This window comes from Helicoverpa armigera, chromosome 10 (genome assembly GCF_030705265.1).
Source record: "Helicoverpa armigera isolate CAAS_96S chromosome 10, ASM3070526v1, whole genome shotgun sequence".
Lineage (NCBI taxonomy): Eukaryota > Metazoa > Arthropoda > Insecta > Lepidoptera > Noctuidae > Helicoverpa > Helicoverpa armigera.
The window spans coordinates 5,430,173-5,448,485 of NC_087129.1; the positions used below are offsets into that span (position 1 = coordinate 5,430,173).

The 18,313-nt window shown below is 36.5% G+C and overlaps 1 protein-coding gene across 6 annotated transcripts in view; it reads left to right on the top strand.

The window, feature by feature from the left end:
* The first annotated feature begins 42 nt into the window (after positions 1 to 42).
* Positions 43 to 18,313, top strand: part of Rdga (retinal degeneration A) — a 127,042-nt gene continuing 108,771 nt past the window's right edge. For 4 of the 6 annotated variants that reach the window (XM_021336190.3, XM_021336191.3, XM_021336192.3 and 1 more), the window contains exon 1: positions 5,633 to 5,951. Coding sequence is in view for 2 of the 6 variants with exons in the window: in XM_064036463.1 (XP_063892533.1) it covers positions 114 to 208; positions 522 to 584 (158 nt within the window). In the remaining 4 variants the exon portion in view is untranslated. Of the gene's footprint in view, positions 209 to 521; positions 585 to 5,632; positions 5,952 to 18,313 lie in introns of those variants that run through there. The other 2 variants (XM_064036463.1, XM_064036464.1) reach the window with 2 other exon arrangements.

Below are 18,313 nucleotides of genomic sequence, written 5' to 3' on the forward strand. Positions count from 1 at the left end.
TACTTGTACTAATGGTAATCTTTTACCAAGGGCGAAATGGTAGTCTGCGATATTGGTTCGTAGAGGCTCGGCCGGGTGACTTGCTGCCGGTGACAGTGTAGTGGACGTTGGACATGAGTGAGGTCCCCGAAGTGACAGTGGAACATTGCAATGGCGTGGATACCGAGGCCGAAGCCACGGATGAGGCGAACCAGAATGGAGACGACGGGTATGTTGCAAATCTGTAGCGATACTCATCAGTTCATCAAGCTAGGGTAGTTCCAGGTTTTTGATTAGACAAGCTAATACATCGTTTCTTCATTGTATATTAACGCTAATTGAATAGTTTCATATTTAGCATTATGCGACCTTGGATATCGAATATCGATAGGTAAATAAGTGAAATTAGAATTAGATAGAGTTCTCTCTGTGAAAGTTATATCTATCAAATCTACGACGGGCCTAAGAATATTGTGAAAGTGGACAAAGGTGTAAAGCACTTAAAAGGTGCGATAATGAATTGGAATTTTTCTATTTTGTAGATTGGCCATTGATCCCAAACTGGGCTGCCGTGTTCATTTCCCGAGTGACGTCATAAGAGAAACGTGAGTTACCTGAGTGGCATCAAGTCAGCCAGGTGACCTGGCGACGACGCGATGCCCGTGACGTCATCCTCTGTCCCTGTCGCTATCATGCTCTGACGTATATTTGCACCCACTAGCCTAGCTTGCATCATTCATTCATAACTGTGAATATTCATGCACGGTGGAGCTTAATGCACGCACTCTGCAGCACTTCACAATGTTTTGTGTTGCAACGCCATTTGTGATATGACTGTATGTTTGTTGAAGTTTGTTCTTCTTTCGTATCGGCACATCTGTGTGTTTGTGAAAACAGTGCAAACAAAAACTTTTTCGTCCCAAATGACTTTGTTTGTAAGAGTCAAGTTTTTTTGGTAATTGTTGTGCCCAAAGTATACTTGTACTTAAATCTTGCTGTAACAAGTCACTGCTTTTTAAATTAAGTAATGCAGGCACGCAGAACACTTTACTGACTATAGTTCGGCCGTTCAGAGAATGCGTTCCTGACACCTATCAGTTAGTCAGGACTAGTGATGGGCACAACATAACACTGAGTTCGTTACCGTTCCCCCAAAATAAACCGCCGCATTATTTTAAGATTATTTTCGTTTTAAATTGGCGGAATCATTTAAAATTTATATTTTAGTTATTTAAGTGGAAACCAAAAAAAGGTAATATTCATATAATAAAATCGTTTTATTTATTCTTTGTTACAAAGTTACAATCTGTATTTCTATGCAATAAAGTACATTGAATTGAATGTGCGTACAGAATGTTAATCAGACTCCGATTCGCTTGAGGAGGTGGTGTCTTCATCATCATCTTCGCCTACGTGTATATTAGGTATTATCAATAACAGAATCAATCCTGATATCTCGGTCAAAATCTTCAAAAATCAGGTTTTTAGAGCTCTACCTCACTGGGACGCCATGGCGACGTCGCCAGCGGCACAGGTCTGGCTACTTCTGGCATCCAAATGTCGCCAAGTCGAGTGGCCATGGCGTCTCGACAGTCAATTGTTTACGTCGTCGCTCAAGAAATTGCAAGCTGACTGGCGACCACATTGGCGACTGTGTGAGGGAGGTGCGCTTTACCGTGTACATTATAGTGGCTACTGTGGCCACGTCGCCAAGTTGCCACGGTAGCCAGAAGCCACATAGGGAACTGTAGCTCGTGGCCACGCCCAAACCGTCGCCAAGTGAGTTAGGTTCCATACATTTCAATACTAACTGCTTGGATACGTAGCCGGCGACGTCGCCATTGGCGTCCTAATGAGGCAGGGCACTTAGTCTTAGCGCACGAAACGACAACAAATGACTATTTAGCGTCACAAAATGACGGCCCATGATGCCATTTGGGGTTACCATTTTCAACCTAAATTTTATATAAAAATGCTACTTTCTTTCGCGCGTTCAGTTTGATCATAGTTTTATTTTTATATTTCATAAAAGTTATCCTATAGTCCATTATTTTCAAATTCTTAAAAAGAAAAACAAAACGTAGGTATTATTTTATATTATAAGTATAACTGTATAAGAACCATCAACCAGAACAGATTACGATACTTGCCTGTTATTTTTAGCACAGCACTACAAATATAAAGCGCTGACATAACCTTGTAATAGCGCAGTATAGATTTAGAAAAATATTGTTTACCAAGTTATTTGACACTCAATTTGGCACAAAATTACAACATTCATTGATTATTATTGATATAATAATGTTGTTTTAATGCTCAACAATTGTTAAAACGATAAACAACCAGCAAAAATATTTTTATCGTACTGCAACGCCATTACAAAGTTACGTCGTCAGTTCAATCGCGATGTGTCAGAAACGCATTCTCTGAGCGGCCGAACTATAATTAATCAATAGAAACCTAAAATGTTCTTGTTGTCGTTAATTGTGAAACGTTTGTCGTTAGTTGTCATAATGAATGAAGCTACGGCAATCTGAATGCATTACTTATCTTTAAATGTGCCTTATGAAATATATATGACTATCTTGCACATTTTAATAATTCAAGTCTTGAAGCTGTATCAAATGGATTATAAACCATTTGATTGTGTGCCTACTTACAAAAGTTTCGTAAGTGTTTCTCCTGTTCCTTAAGTAGGCACTTAATCCGATAAATTCACGAGAAGGTCTTCGCATTGACATAGGGAAGCCCCGAGTTCCGTACCTTTCTAGAATGTTAAGATAATTATTCGTTTGCTTTGCTAAACGTTTTTGAGGCCATTACGGAGATTTTCCTGTAACGTTGACTCTTTGTAAATATTTGATTTATTTAACATAATTTTTAATCCTACATAACCCCAAAATAATAAACTTCCTTTCTATAATAGATCACTTTTATAACATTACGTAAATTAGGTTTACATGCATCTCCCATCTTGTGACTGCCTATCAATAAATTGGCCATCTCTTGATCCGAATTTCATAAAAGAAAACTGAAGTAAATGTGGGCGACAGCGAACGTAGTGGGAGGAGGGAGGGGGGGGGGATGCAGACGACATGTAAACATATCGCTGAAGAGTAGTCCTTCTTAAATACTAGTCCATTAAGGGATAGCGAGCGACAACTATGGGTAAATCCTATCATTGCTTTTTTGTTACGGTGTCCGACATTTTCTGAGTATTGCCAATGTGCTGCTGTATCATGATTTAAACTAAAATAATAATGGAAAATACACACTTAAATTATGTTATTTATATATTAATATATGTTTATTAATAATTATTACATGTTAATTCGTAATCAGCAATAAGCAACAGACATGAATGAATGAAGATGTGTAGTTTCATTCTTCTATAGAGATAGTGTTTTTGAAAAGAGGAAGAAAAGTTCATTTTATAAGAAATTCTCATGTGAATAGTTTAAAGTCAGCAAAAGAATCTGCATAATTATATTAATGCATGTTAATTAATTTCCTTGCAGGTAAGTGTTTACAGAACTTCCAACAAGTTGAAAACTTGTATATAATACCAGCGCAGAGCAACGCCTTGGGAACGGTAAGCAAGTAAATAATATATGCTGTAAAAACTTATGGTAATTTTCAAAGTTTGTCGAGATTTTATACAAAGTTTAAACAAAAATGTCTCTATGTTACTAACTGCCAAAGCTTTACTCAAAGTTTTCTACAAAGATTCATGACGGAATATGTAAGACGTTACGAAGTTTTTTATGGGCGCAAAACAAAGCATTATGTACATCATGAATCCTGTTTATTGTTCCGTAACACAATAAAACAACGGTGCTCAGCACATAAAATGACAACAATCACAGCCGTCGCAACCGTCGAGATCTCGGCTACATAAGCACGCGTGCTACGGAGACTACGATATTTTGACTACGCGGTGTAGACCGTGCGTCGTAGGCTTGTTAGGGTTGTAGCGTGTAGCAAGCCTACGTCAGTCTACAAAATAGTTTGAATTAGTTTGCTACGCAGGTACATTACGACTCGAGTTCTTATTATGATTAATTAATTTTATTTACTTAGCGAAAGTTCTAAATTGGCCATGTTGAGTAAACTGACTTCCAACGGTACAAACTTCGAATTATGTTGTATGAAAGCCTTTTTGTTGTAAATGAGGTCGATAAAATACGAGCTGGGTAAGTAGATACAAGTTGGAGTTGGTTTGCTTGTATTGCTCTATTTGTTATCAGGCGACTGAGGGGACCTCGTTCTCTCAGTATAAACATGAGGCACGCGATACCATTTACTCAAGCATTTGGAAACGGAATCGGAGTATGTGTACATGTAATTTTGTTATAAAGTTTCCTTGAAACAATATATAGATTGAATATGAATACTATGGAAATGGAAAATAAGTGTAGTCTTATTAAAAACGCTTTCACAGTTACGTCGCGTTTAAACGGTATATAGAGCACAAAAGCTACTCAACTCAGACGGTAATCCAAACTTTATAAAGAGAAAATGACATATTTCTTAGTATTTTCTTATCATTTTAACGTGAAAACATTCCGGGATCGTATTTTTTCGTTGGACATTCAGACGCAGGCTTTCATTGCCATGTCGTTGACATTCCTCCAGCTCGCTCGAAGTAATTTGCTTCCCCTTTTATTATGAGAAGCGCTCAGGAGTAGAATATTCCGGCCGTGTCTGTATTCCAGACGATTGTAATCCTCGAGCTATGCGAGTGCTGTTCACTACGCATCTGTTTTAGAAACCGCCGCCGGCTTTGATTCCGTTACTCCTGATTAAATTCTTTCAAGTCGCTTATGAAAAGAATTGGCTGGAAAGTAATCTCGAAACAATTACGAGTAGAAACTCGAAAGCAACAATAGTGTTTGAAAAGCAACCGACCAGATGTTTTTTTTATGAATAATTCTTTTACTAATTAGGCCCAGTATGAAAATGTTTTTTTTTGTATATTTTAATTATGGTGTCGAGTTTTGTACAGGTTGATTTTACTTGCAAATGAGACACAAAATTATGCGTTAGATTTAAATTATTATGCGGCATGTTAGCGGTGGAAGTTGGCTTCTTGTTTGAGAGTTATTTTGATAATAATACGAGTATAATATTTTGTTACAATATGTATTTCAATTTAATAGGTGATCGCTGAAAATACATGTTCGTTAAAATACAAACTATTGGAGCTCCCAATATCAAAATACATCTAGTGCCCGGACCGCATATTATCATAACTGTTTTGAGTACATTTACTAGATCAGGGTTTGCTTACGTGACATTTATGTTTGTTAAAGCACCCCCGAAATACTGAGGCAAGTCTTTAAATATGGGTATACTGTAAATAAAAAATATATAAAAGTGGTTTAGGCTGTAAACATAACTTTTTTATTTGTCAATGTGCTTTTGCCATTATTTTTAAAAGTTATTGTTACTTTGAAGAAGTGTGTACGTATTGAGGTGTATTCGCTGAACACCGAGAGCGTTGAACGTGAAATACGTTGATGTACGTGTCGACAGCGATTAGACATCTTTTAACGCAATCGTACGAGCTTCGGTAAACACTTAGGTGCGCTTAAAAGTGTGAGACGGTATGCGAAGAATTGAAGGCATTGGGCGCGGGGGCGCGGCCGCCCGCCCTGGCGGCACGCGGCTCGAGGCGGCAGTCGGCTTCGCGGCCTCCCAGCGGCGGCGCGCGATCTCGCTCCAACTCCCCGCAACTGTTCCTACGATTGTTGTAAACACAGTTCGCGTCGCGTTGCTACGTCCCGGCGCCAGCCAGCCAGCGCTGAACATACTCTCTTCACAAACTCGGTATAACTCGGCAACTGGTCTGTGGCTGAGAGCTGTGCACTTGAGCAGCTGGTGGTGCTGCAGCGCCATGCGTGGTAGTCACCATGCAGCCGCCGCTGCCGGCTAACCGCTCACCTTGCACGCTACTCACTCCACGTGTTTTGGTAAGTACGACGCTATTTCTAATAAGTATATTAGTACTTACAATGATGCCACTGTGACGAAACACCTGTAAACAAATAAAAAACTCTAATACTTTAATGAATACTTCAAAAATATCACTTAAGAAAAATGGCTTATGGAAAAACATTTACAGCTTTGATAAATACTTAAGGATAACAGTAAAGAATTCGGTTATTTAATTAAGGTAAGGACTTTAAAAACTTCAGTTATTTGCCAAGTGTACCTGATATTAAATACAAGAAATGCTAGAGTATTTTCGTAACAAATTAAGAATTTTCCCTTTTATTTGACGAAGGTTAAATATTCATTACCTGTAGGTACAAGGTATTTGAGAGGGGAACGCAATTCCAATAACTTTCTGAAAGTTATGAAGTTATCTATTATTGTATTTTGGCTTTTGTGATGTCTATCGCGGGGCTCCGGGTAAAGAGCCTAGGTGTGTTAGGGTGCCTATTTATTAAAAGACGTTATAAATGATAAATTATGTAAATATGAGCTGTGCCACTATACGTTATGTATACGTTACGTTTATGAACTAATTAATTGGTGCAGTAAATGACACCCTAATCAAAGCATCGAAATACATTCAGCTTCATGTAAATGAAACATTGATGTAGCAGAGCTCGGTGTACGCGAGCGCTGGGCGGATTGACATTCATAGTCTATCACCCAATTTCAACTTCAGGAAGCTCGTCTATCGATCAAATCATTCATAAATTTCTAACGTATCATCACATATACCAGTCTACGTGTTAGAATTTCGAAATAATCTGTGATAGTCTGCTAACAATAGGTGTACGCACCATGGCTATTCTCGTTTCATATCGCAGATGTAGCTGAAGATACGTTTTATAACTAAGCGGCTATAAACCTCAATATAACTCAGTTATTCACCGGAACAAATACGAGCATCATTTCAACTAAATATTTACCTACGTTAAACTAAAAATGTTATAGCATTAACGCTCGCTTTCAAAACTTTTTTATTTTATGAACTGGAATTATAACTATTTGTAAGATAGTTGAATCTTGATCTTCCATCTTCTCCCGTTTATTGTGTATTTTATATAATAGGTGTTTTTTTTTATATATACTGAACTACATTTTATAGTAAAACATACTACCTATTATACGTGACATATATTTTAGAAACGTAGCTATCGACATCGAAACTATGCGGGACTTCTATCTTCTATTTGTAACTTCATCCGTTGCGGTCAGAAATAAAGGTCCTTTCTCTAAAACATAAGCAATAAAATTATAGAAATATATATTGGAGCTTGTTACATCGCACGCTTTTGTAACGAAGAGCTTCCAGTATAATAACAACACCATCATGGAAAATATACCATGTTATAAGCTTATGTGGCCTGGATCAAGGTCCGATTGGCGTGTCCCCCCCTCGGCACATTTGCTCGCCTTATGTCACGCACTAGCCTTCTCCAATTAGGTTTTTATCCGCGTAATCCCCGGATTTCGGATATATTTGTGAGGCGAAATTAATTCCGTCCTATGAAATGAAATGAAATGAAATGAAATGAAATCGTTTATTTTGCAAGTTGGACATTACATCACTTTTACACGTCATTTTAAGAATGCTGAGGTCGGCATTTCCTAACTGACTGATCCCTGAGAAGAAACGCCGAAACAAACTCAAGGGTCATAGTCTCTTTTAAAGTCCAAACATGTTATAAATCAAGTAATATCATGTGTGAGTGTCACCATGTACGCGGTCTGGAATGGCCTTTTGAGGAAAGAGCCACATCAGGCTGGAGCTGACCAGTCCCAACAGACGGCACGCATGCATCAGTCGTCGTGTAGCTCAAACCATATCTTAGGGAGCTCAACGACCTGTCACACGACGATACCAGATCTGCAGAACATTTGCGTAGGCCATTCAAAAATACTCAAACCCGCCAGACAGTATTTATGTTATAAGAATGTATAATGTTGCTCGCATACACGATACTCACATTCACAATAATATTAATAAAAAAAATAATAATATAAAAAAAATACAATTATAATATATAAATGTCAATAAACAATGTCATTAATAAAATGTTATCTGATGATAATATATATTTAAATGTCAAAAGTAACAATACACAGGCATTTGAAAAAAGATATCACTCACTAAGCGAGCAGCTCATTCCCAAGCTTTTTTATCATTTAAATAATCAGATATTTTGTAATATCCTTTTTTCAAAAGTTTGGATTTTATATGATTTTTAAATTTCTTGATAGGCAAATCACGAACCGCTTTGGGAAGTTTATTGTAAAAGCGTATACATTGACCCATGAACGAGTTGCTTACTCTGTGGAGGCGAGTAGCATGTACAGCAAGATTATGTTTATTCCTAGTATTTATGCTATGAACATCAGACATTTGAACAAAGTCTGATATGTTTTATGAACGTACATTAAATTTTCAAAATGTATTGAGAGGCAACAGTCAGAATATTTATTTCTTTGAATTTCTCTCTGAGAGAAACTTTTGGACCCAGATTATAAATGGCTCGAATAGCTCTTTTCTGTAAAATAAATATAGTCTCAACATCCGCACAGTTTCCCAAAGGAGGATCCCATACGTCATTGAACTATGAAAGTAGCTAAAATAAACTATTCTGGCTGTGTCCACATCGGTGATTAGACGGATCTTTTAATAGCATAGGCGGCGGAACTAAGTTTTCCTGACAGTTTAACAATATGTGGGCCCCATTGGAGTTTGGAATCAACGGTCAAACCAAGAAATACCGTTGACTCAACAGGCTTCAACTCTACTCCATTTAGTTGTACATTAGTTTGTAACTGCCTTACGTTGGGCGTTGAGAATTTAATTAACTTCGTTTTAGACTCATTTAAAAGAAGATTATTGACATTAAACCAATGAACAACCTTAGAGAGTGCATTGTTAACTTCGTCAAAATTGTCGAGTTGGCGCTTGATTTTAAAACGAGTGAAGTATCATCAGCAAACAACACAATCTTGTGATTATCCCTTATGTGATAAGGAAGATCATTAATATAAATAAGGAACAAAAAAGGGCCTAGAATTGAACCCTGTGGAACCCCCATGGTGACCGTAGATCCAGAAGACCTCTTACCGTTGACATCTACCTTCTGAATTCTATTATGCAAATAAGAAGTCAGAAGGTCAAGAGCCTATTTTTGATACCATAGTGGTGAAGTTTCCTGATGAGTATATCATGGTGCACGCAATCAAAAGCCTTGGACAAGTCGCAGAAAATACCGAGCGCATCCTGCGAATCCTCCCAGGCCTCGAATATATTTTTAAGCAATTCCACGCCCGCATCCGTAGTAGAACGACCCTTGGTAAATCCAAATTGTTTAGTGTGCAACAAATTGTTTCTATTAAAATGGCTCAACAATTGACGTAATATTAACTTCTCAAAAATTTTACTCAAAGTGGGTAAAATTGAAATTGGCCGAAAATTTGATGGATCGGTTGTACTACCAGATTTAAACAATGGAATTACTTTACTAAGTTTCATTAAGTCAGGAAAAACACCTGATGCAACACAAGAGTTAAACACGGTTGCTAAATAAGGTGAAATTACTTCAATTATCGATGAGATTATCTGAACTGACAATCCCCAAAGGTCAGCAGTCTTTTTTACATCGAGATCTTTATACGCTTGAATAATATCCTTAGAGCTAACAACTGAGAATTCAAAACCTTTGTCACATTCCGCAACACAATTTTTTAATATTGTAAAAGCCGAACTGGAAGACGACATAAGAGTTCTGGTTGTTAAAATAGGGATATTGGTGAAAAAATTTTCAAACTCAGATGCTACCTCCAAGTCCGACTTAACGTCTACATTGTTTATTTTTAAGTGGAAGTCTCGATTCCGTACAGTGGATCGGCCTATTTCTGAATTGATTATATTCCACGTAGTTTTTATTTTATTACCAGAAGCTTTTATTTTATGTTTTATGTGTATTGATTTAGCGGAGGTGCAGGCTCTTTTAAATATTTTTGAATAGTTTTTAACATACTGTTTAAATGTTTCATCTTGATTGAATGATCTTTCATAGTATAATTCAAATAACTTCTGTCTACTTTTGTAAATACCCGGCGTTGCCCAATCACTAAATGTTACCTGATCACAAACAGATATGGACTTAGTAGTAAAAACTTTTTTAAATTCACAATTAATTGAGTTGAATAAAAGGGTGTAAGCTTGATCAGGATTATCATGATAGGGCAATTCAGGCAGTTTTTCAATCAAGTTATTTTTAAAAAGTTCCAACCGAGGTTTGTTTACAGGAATAAAACTTACATTTTTTCTCTGAGCTCTGATAGTTTTCATGGGAAAGGTAACTAATTGACCAGAGTGATCAGAATCTAATACATTTAAAATATGTTTGTTTAAAGGTTTTAAGTTAGTAAAAATGTTATCTATACATGTAGCACTAGTGCTAGTTATTCTAGTCGGCTCGAGAAATGTACTGTACAGGTTGTATGATTGAAACAGAGTTATAAAATTATTAACAATAGCAGTATTTTCCAGTATATTAATATTAAAGTCTCCACAGACGACAACTGTTTTATTATTGTTAGAAATTTTGAATAATACATCTTCCAGATGCTTCTCAAAAATTGTATATGTTGCACATGGGGGCCTGTATACACTCATTACAATGACCTGCTCAAGCTCAACGCATGATATCTCAATTACTCGCTCAACAGAAAGGTTCACAATATCCTTCCGTTCTTTGAATTTAATAGTATTGCGAAGAATTATTAGAGAACCACCACGTATTATATTTACTCTGCTGTACGAGCTGCCTACACAATGGTTCTTGAAGCTAAACATGAACTGATGCTCTTTAAGCCAATGCTCAGTTAAACATAAAATCAGGTAAATCGTTATGTTTTAAGAGTTATTATTTCAAACTCATTAATCAAATTGTTTCTTAGACAAGTCGAGTTTCGGGAAAGGAATAAACTTTTATTTACTTTATTACTTTTATGCTGTCGAGAGATTTTACAATAGGTAATATGTATAATTTTGTCGTAAAAAGTACCAATAGTATCTTCAGAGTAAAATCAGACAAAACGACGCTTTACGAATACATATTCCGATTATATTTCTAGTTTTTTTCAAAAATATGTATACTTAATTAAATGAATACTCAACTGGAATATTTCACGTTTAATAAATAACCGAGAATTATAACGTTAGTACCCAAGTGTGTAAAATATCGCAATTCTATTTTAATGTAAGTCGAGTCATTCTGCTAGTTATTAAAAAGCTGAAAAACTCTGTATTGACAAAGTTACTTTCTTTTCGTTACCTATATGTATTTTGAAGCTTACAAACTCGCATTAATTAAGAAGAATTCTTTTTGATGTAGGTTGGTAACGCTAAATTTTACAATAAATTATCCCTATGTGTAATGTTATTTCTAAATTTCATTTCAACTAACTTTCTGTTGGGAAAACATTGGAAGCAGTGATTAAAAATCCTTCGGTCTGCTAACAAATGGTTATTTTTCCTCTTTCATTAGCAGTTGGCGGGTAGTTGCTAAATGATATCAGCTCGAGCCGGTTCGTTAACGTTCTTGGCAAAATTAAAAATATTCCTTAAGCGGTCACTTGTAATATAAAACAACAGTTAATCACTTAGATTTATGTTCGAAATTCAAGATTTATTAAAAGCGAAACTTGATATAACAATTACAATAAGGGAATGAAGTTAAATTTAGATAATTTTGCAATATTTAACTGTCTATTCTAGCATCGGTCTGGTTAACAATACCGGATGTAACAATAATTTTGAAACGAATTATTTATGACGAAGTAGGCCATTCTGTTTAATAAATTAATTAAAATATTAAATAATAATTTGCGAAGCTACGTAACAATGCCGTTTGTGTTAGCTAGACATTTACTGTATCGAATACATTTTTTATACGAGTACAGTGCAAAAGTGTGTTTTAATTAATCTGTTCACTACGATAGAAGTGTTATAATAGACAGAAAAACAATGTGATTATTTAATTTACGTCCACGTCCTTCAATTACGTCAATACCCAAACTCGGTAAATAAATATGATATTATCATATTTTCCGGTCACAATGATAATATAATACATGATATCCCCATGACAACGTGAGCGAGATGACCGTTGTCGTAGTAACAAAGACAGTTGAACGTTAATTAGATAATCCCGGTTTAACGAGGATACAAACAATCATTTTAGTCTCCTTTGCGTATCAGCAGACATTTAAAAGAAGCCGATTTTATACTAAACGCTTGATGGAAGTGAAGACATATACATCAAAATATAGCTACGATGATGTGCGGCGTGATGTTTGTTTACCATCAATCATGGTGGATTGGTGCGTAACAAGACGACCCACCTCGTATACACAATTTTACATACCTAATGTATATTCGAACTTCGTACGTGACGTTTCCGCGACTGCTTCTGAGTCTTGACGCAATAAATATTGAAAGCCGTCAGCAGCTGTTACATAATATTTTAATTCCACACCATCAAATCGACGGCTCCTAAGTATACTGAGTCAACTAACAAAGGAGATCATTCAAGTCTCGAACATGTTGTACCCAAAAATGAAAGTGCCGGCCAGAAGAAAAAAATGTAGATTCTTGTAGAGAATAATGTTCTAAAGATTTTTTACTATTACAGGAATTGTCTACAGTTAACCCCCAGGCTGCTATTTGACTTTGAAAATACCAAAAAATCCCACAATGTTTGGAGCATTACATTACGGTCCCAAACTGGAGAAGGCAGCCGCTGCCTTCAGAGGACTCCTGCCCAACCTGGGAACTCATCAAATGGTCCCCCTCTCGCTGTGGGGAAGTCAGAATCTTACTGACTAAAACCCATAATGGGGAAACCAGGGCCGCGGTAATTCTTTCGATCAATCCCGCAGCCCCGATAGGCTTTGTCCCCGCAAAAAATATCGTACGATTCTTGTCGAGGATACCCTGAACATTTTTTCCTATTATAAAGAACGTCATCGGTTAACCCCCAGACTGCTATTTTAGTTTAAAGTGTGAGAACCGTGAATAAAAAATCTAACAAATCAAATCAAATCAAATCTCTTTATTCTCAGGCTGCTTAGGCCCATAGACTAACATACATATTATATTATACAAACATTGTTAGTATATAAAAAACTTAAATCTATGTAAGTAAGACTTCACTACGCACTATGTCACTCCGTGCGGTTCTGTGGCACTTGTCCGCGGAAGCGACGGAACACCACGCCCTGTGGCCAGAAGTTCTCGTCCAACACGAGGTGCAGGAAACACGTCGGCACTCGCACCACGAACGCCTTGAAGTTGGCGTTATGGCGCGACTCCACTACGACTCTCTACGATACTTGAAAGTTACGGCAAATAACGTCCACAGGTTTTAGTCAGTAATTAAGAGTCTGACTTCCCCACAGTGGGAGGGGGGTCATTTGATGACTTCCCAGATTGGGCAGGAGTCGTTTGAAGGCAGCGGCTGCCTTCTCCAGTTTGGGGCCGTAACGTAATGCTCCGAATATCATGGGATATTTTGGTATTTTCAAAGTCATATAGCAGCCGGAGGGTTAATTGTAGACGATTCTTCTTATAGTATAAATCTTCAGGGCATTATTCTCTAGAAGAATCTAATATTTTTTTACTCTGGCCGGCACTTTCAGTTTTGGGTACGAAATGAATGATGTCCTTTGCGAATTGCACTTTTTTGTGTATTTACAATATTGTTTTTGTTATTTGTGTTAATACACAAAAAAGTGCAATTAGCAAAATTTGTTAGTTGACTAAGTATACTTAGGAGCCGTCGAAATATTCACTCTCTTACATTATAACAGCGTATTAAGAAATACTATTGTTAATGTAGCCGTCATTTGTCTAATATAGATGTTACTCTTATAGAGTCAAAGTTCGAGAGAATATTTTGTACTTTCAATTGCAAAATTCAAACTGATATTACTTCAAACAAAATAGATTTTAATTTCATTTTCACGAGACTGTTGAGTACCAAGTAGATAAAGTTATTTAGTTTCGTGGAAACCATTGTATAGTAATTTGAATATTTTAATATAAAAATAATATCTATTTGCAATAGACGTTTTTTACATTTGCCTAAATAAAAATAATTGTGTATTTAACTTTCATAAACCAGCAATAATGTTGAATGTCCTCTTAGCTTCCATCGAAGTTGGTGATCACGATGATGAAGTGATTTTCTTTTAAATCAGATAACATTTACCGAATTTTATGGAATACTGTAAATATATGTGTATACGTATATTTTTTATAGTTTGACGTTCTTTTGTTTATTCTATTAGGTTAGGTAGGTACTCGAAGAAAAACATGAGAAAGCTCTCCGATGTCTTACACACCGAACTGAAAAGTCCCTTTCAATTGAAAACGGTCGCCCTCAAGTAACTTAATCAGATATGCCAGCCGCAAATCATTACTACACTATACACAGTAGGTTCATTTGTTGTCTGCGTAACGTTTAATATACGAAATAATGAACGTAGCTCCTGATTTATGCGAGGAATCCATAATTATACGTGGAGCAATTTCGTTTATAGTTACATTACCTTCATTTGGCAGTTGCTAAAATAAGCTAAGATTACAGCTCATGGAAGGTATGTTACCAAATATTAAACTATAATAATTACTTTATATTTACATTCAAAGAAAAATGAAAAGTAAGGACAAATATTAGAAAAGTGTAATATAAAGTCAAATACTTAATGGGTAGAATAAAAACTTTTCTTTGCGATAAACTTCCATAGGAAAACTACTGAGCGAAGAAGTATTTTGTTGGAATATTTTGGAACTCCTCTCGCACTACACGTTCAGCCGCTTATGCGGAATTCGGTGACGAGAGTTTAACTCAGTTTGTGCATGACAAGGGCAGCTTCCCCTGTGAGCTGCCACATCTCACAGCGGTGTCCTTGTAGACAGAATACACTGATCAAAAAGACCGATCTGTGAGCACTGCGGCCCGACAGGTATTGTTTGACCAAACGCATGTCTGTGTCTGCCTAACGAGTCGGGAAAGTGGCTAAACAAAGCGACACGAGCATTACACTTAATACTGCACAGGTTCTGTTTGCCGGCGCTTACGATAGCCCATACTGTACATTAGCAGCCTAACATTGCTACTATTACAATTAGTCCCGACAGTCATGCCCGATTCTATCGGACTGCTATTTGGCCTCCCAAAATGTAATAGGCTGTGGTTCACACAGGTCCATTGTGTTGCGGTGGTATTGTTTAGAACTTTTTTTCTCTTTTGACACGTTCACTGAAATAGGGTAAAAAGTAAAAGGCCTCCAAAGAATTTAAAATGGTTTTGTGATCTTTCCTACGCATGCTCATAAGAAGATACACGAGCAGAGCATTACTCGACTCACCTATTGATAACGATTTCATTTGCGATGTCGGCGCCAATTCCTCGGAGCCACACCGTCATTGCTACGCGAAACTGGGAAAATAGTTTTCGTGCACAAAATTAATTATATTTTTACTCAATATAAAAATATCAACGACAAAAGGCGTTAAAACATTCTTTCGGTAGCTTGTTTGAATATTCAGTAGAAATAGCTACGTTAAAAAGTTATTCATCAGAAATTTAGGGATCAAAGGGTGTAGAAGCGATCTGACCTCCAATAGCCGCACGTAGTAGAATGAGTCGAATAGTTGGAAAGGTCCACATCAAGTTTCAACACCGCTTTTACGTATAAAATCTCTGGCAATCTGTAATTACTGTGATTTTCGTTTACACGTGGACGCTACGGGCGTGTGAGCGTGGCGTACTATTGGAAAATTCTTCACGTCAAAGGTGTACTCTACCTACAACATTGCGTACCAAAACGATGTGTATTCTAGAACAGAAAAACGATTTTTACTTTTTACGTTATCATTTACTTGTCGATGATTTAATAGGCCCCTGTATGATTCTGGATGGAATAGCATTAGCAGTTTGATACGATTGGGTATTCTGTTTTAATTTAATTCTTTCGACTTTATATAAGTAGTATCTATTTCAGTTTAACGTAGACATACCTACTCCGTAAATTACTTTTATTTTACGAGTTAGTAGTAATGGCCCAATTACTTAACTGTTTAAATGCGTATATATAATAATACTGTATGTATAGTTTAGAGCGATTGCAGAGGTACCGTCGCGTCGCATCTGCATTTAATAAGTTTCAGTTATAAACACGAACACAGAACAAGGTGATGGCCGATGCTTGCTTAACGAGCTTGTGTGTTTGACAAACTATTTCACCAAATTAACTCCATGTTTAGATGCTTTTCATAGACGCCAGCGTTCCTTGCTAACTTTAATTAAATCATAATTAGTCTACACTGCTTTAATCAAGTAATACTTTTATCCGAGGAATTTCTGTTTTATTTATAAGTACACGTGCTGCAAGTACATATTTTTATTTCCATTATATCAATTTATTTGCTTGTTTCTATGTTTACACTTCTAAGAATATGTTTGTTGTATATTCTGATAGTTTATTCCCTTCGCAGCGCAAATTCGTGGGTGTGTTTCAACCATAAATTTAATTTAATCCATTATTATAGTAGATAGTTATTTGTGTTCGATTCATAGTTGGCTAGCTACGTGTTTATCTTGTGGGCACTTTCGCTAACGTTTTGCCTGAAAGTCGATACAGTGGAGCAAGCGATGACGTCAATGTTGCTTTATGATTCAATCTGCTGTTAACTGAGCTCTCGCCCAGCTGAGTGCAGCCCGCTCTAAATATATCTTAACAATTTTACTTATGTACGTTTCATCTCCGCCGTCAAATTTCCCTATGGCGCCTCTTTGCCAGGTGTATGACAGACCTTTTAGCACCGCGAGTCTGCTACGTATGTATCCATAATAAGGCACTAGAAAATTGCATCAATTTATACTCATTATCGTTATTACCGCGGCACAAAGAGCTCTGTGTGATCTCTGAACTAGGGCTGCTCCATTATTTGTCGTGGTCACCGTTGATTATGATTAATTTATTTATAATCTAGCTAGCTTGCGCAAACCAGTGGTAGGCGTGCATAGATATGAAGTGATAGAACCGTGTCATCAAATTTTGAGTATTCAATATCGCCAAATGAAAATTGTTATCCAATGAAAATGTTATTTGGAAAGTGCAAGTCATCATTTTATAATAAAACAGGCGAAGTCTTGAGTTCTGAGTAAGGCTATAGGTACTAGGTACACGCCACGTAACGTAGATATCACATTTTTATATTCGGTATACCTTTGAACTTGAAATATTACGACCAAACTACATTCTTATCTACTCTTTCAAATAATTATTAAACACTAGTTTTAACAAAAACGTTTCCCCAATTTAAACACAAAAATAATATCTAACTACATATTTTCAAAGATATATTTTTTTTGGACATTCAATAAGCAACGGGAATATATATTTAAAGAAATTTAACTAATCTGTTCTTACACGTAAAAGGCGAACTCACAATAGAGAACAAAGTGAAAATACCTATTAAAACACTAGAACAAATGAATGAACAGGAATGCTGAAAAAGTACATTTAGAAAGGTTCTTAGTACGTCGTTATTCCACACGGCAAAACATATTCAGAAACAAACGAGGTTTGGCATTCTGCACTCGCTGAAAGTTTTTGTGGTAACATTCGAAATGTGTTGTTTCTGTGTCGTTTTGTTTCTCGAACTGATCCGTTGAGTAACAAGTGTACACACTACACACCTGTCGGTGTGTAACGACACACATTATTGTAAATGTGTATGTCGGGTCGGTAGTTGGAACGGCTTGGCGCACACAATGAATTATAAATGCTTGGCCAAGGGCTTATGGGAATGTAACCTGCTGATCGACATGTGTGTTTAACAGCTGTTGCTTTGATATTTGTGAAGGATTTAGATTTTCTGTTCAAATTAATTATAGGCTGTCAAAATGTGCCACTGAACTGAGGTTTTTATACATTGGCATACTTATAAATTAATCGCGATCTAGGTAAAAATATGTCAATTTTTCGATGAGATATATCAAATCTTAAATACAAGGTTCTTATCGGCCACCTAAGTGCTCACTTCAGACAGTAAAAGTAGCTCTCGCTTCGGCTTTTCGCTTCGATAAGTACGTAAATCCGCGCCGGTAGATTGCAAGAGACGGTTGGCAAAGCAACAGCCCGCTCTAATATATTTCGATGAAAACGTTGCTTTTAACAAGAACACCTTTTCTATGTCATTATTTTTACCTGAACACTTTCTAGGTCTTATAATTTTGTTTTTAGTTGCTGGATTGCACCCATTTTTTTCTTTTTTTGTGAA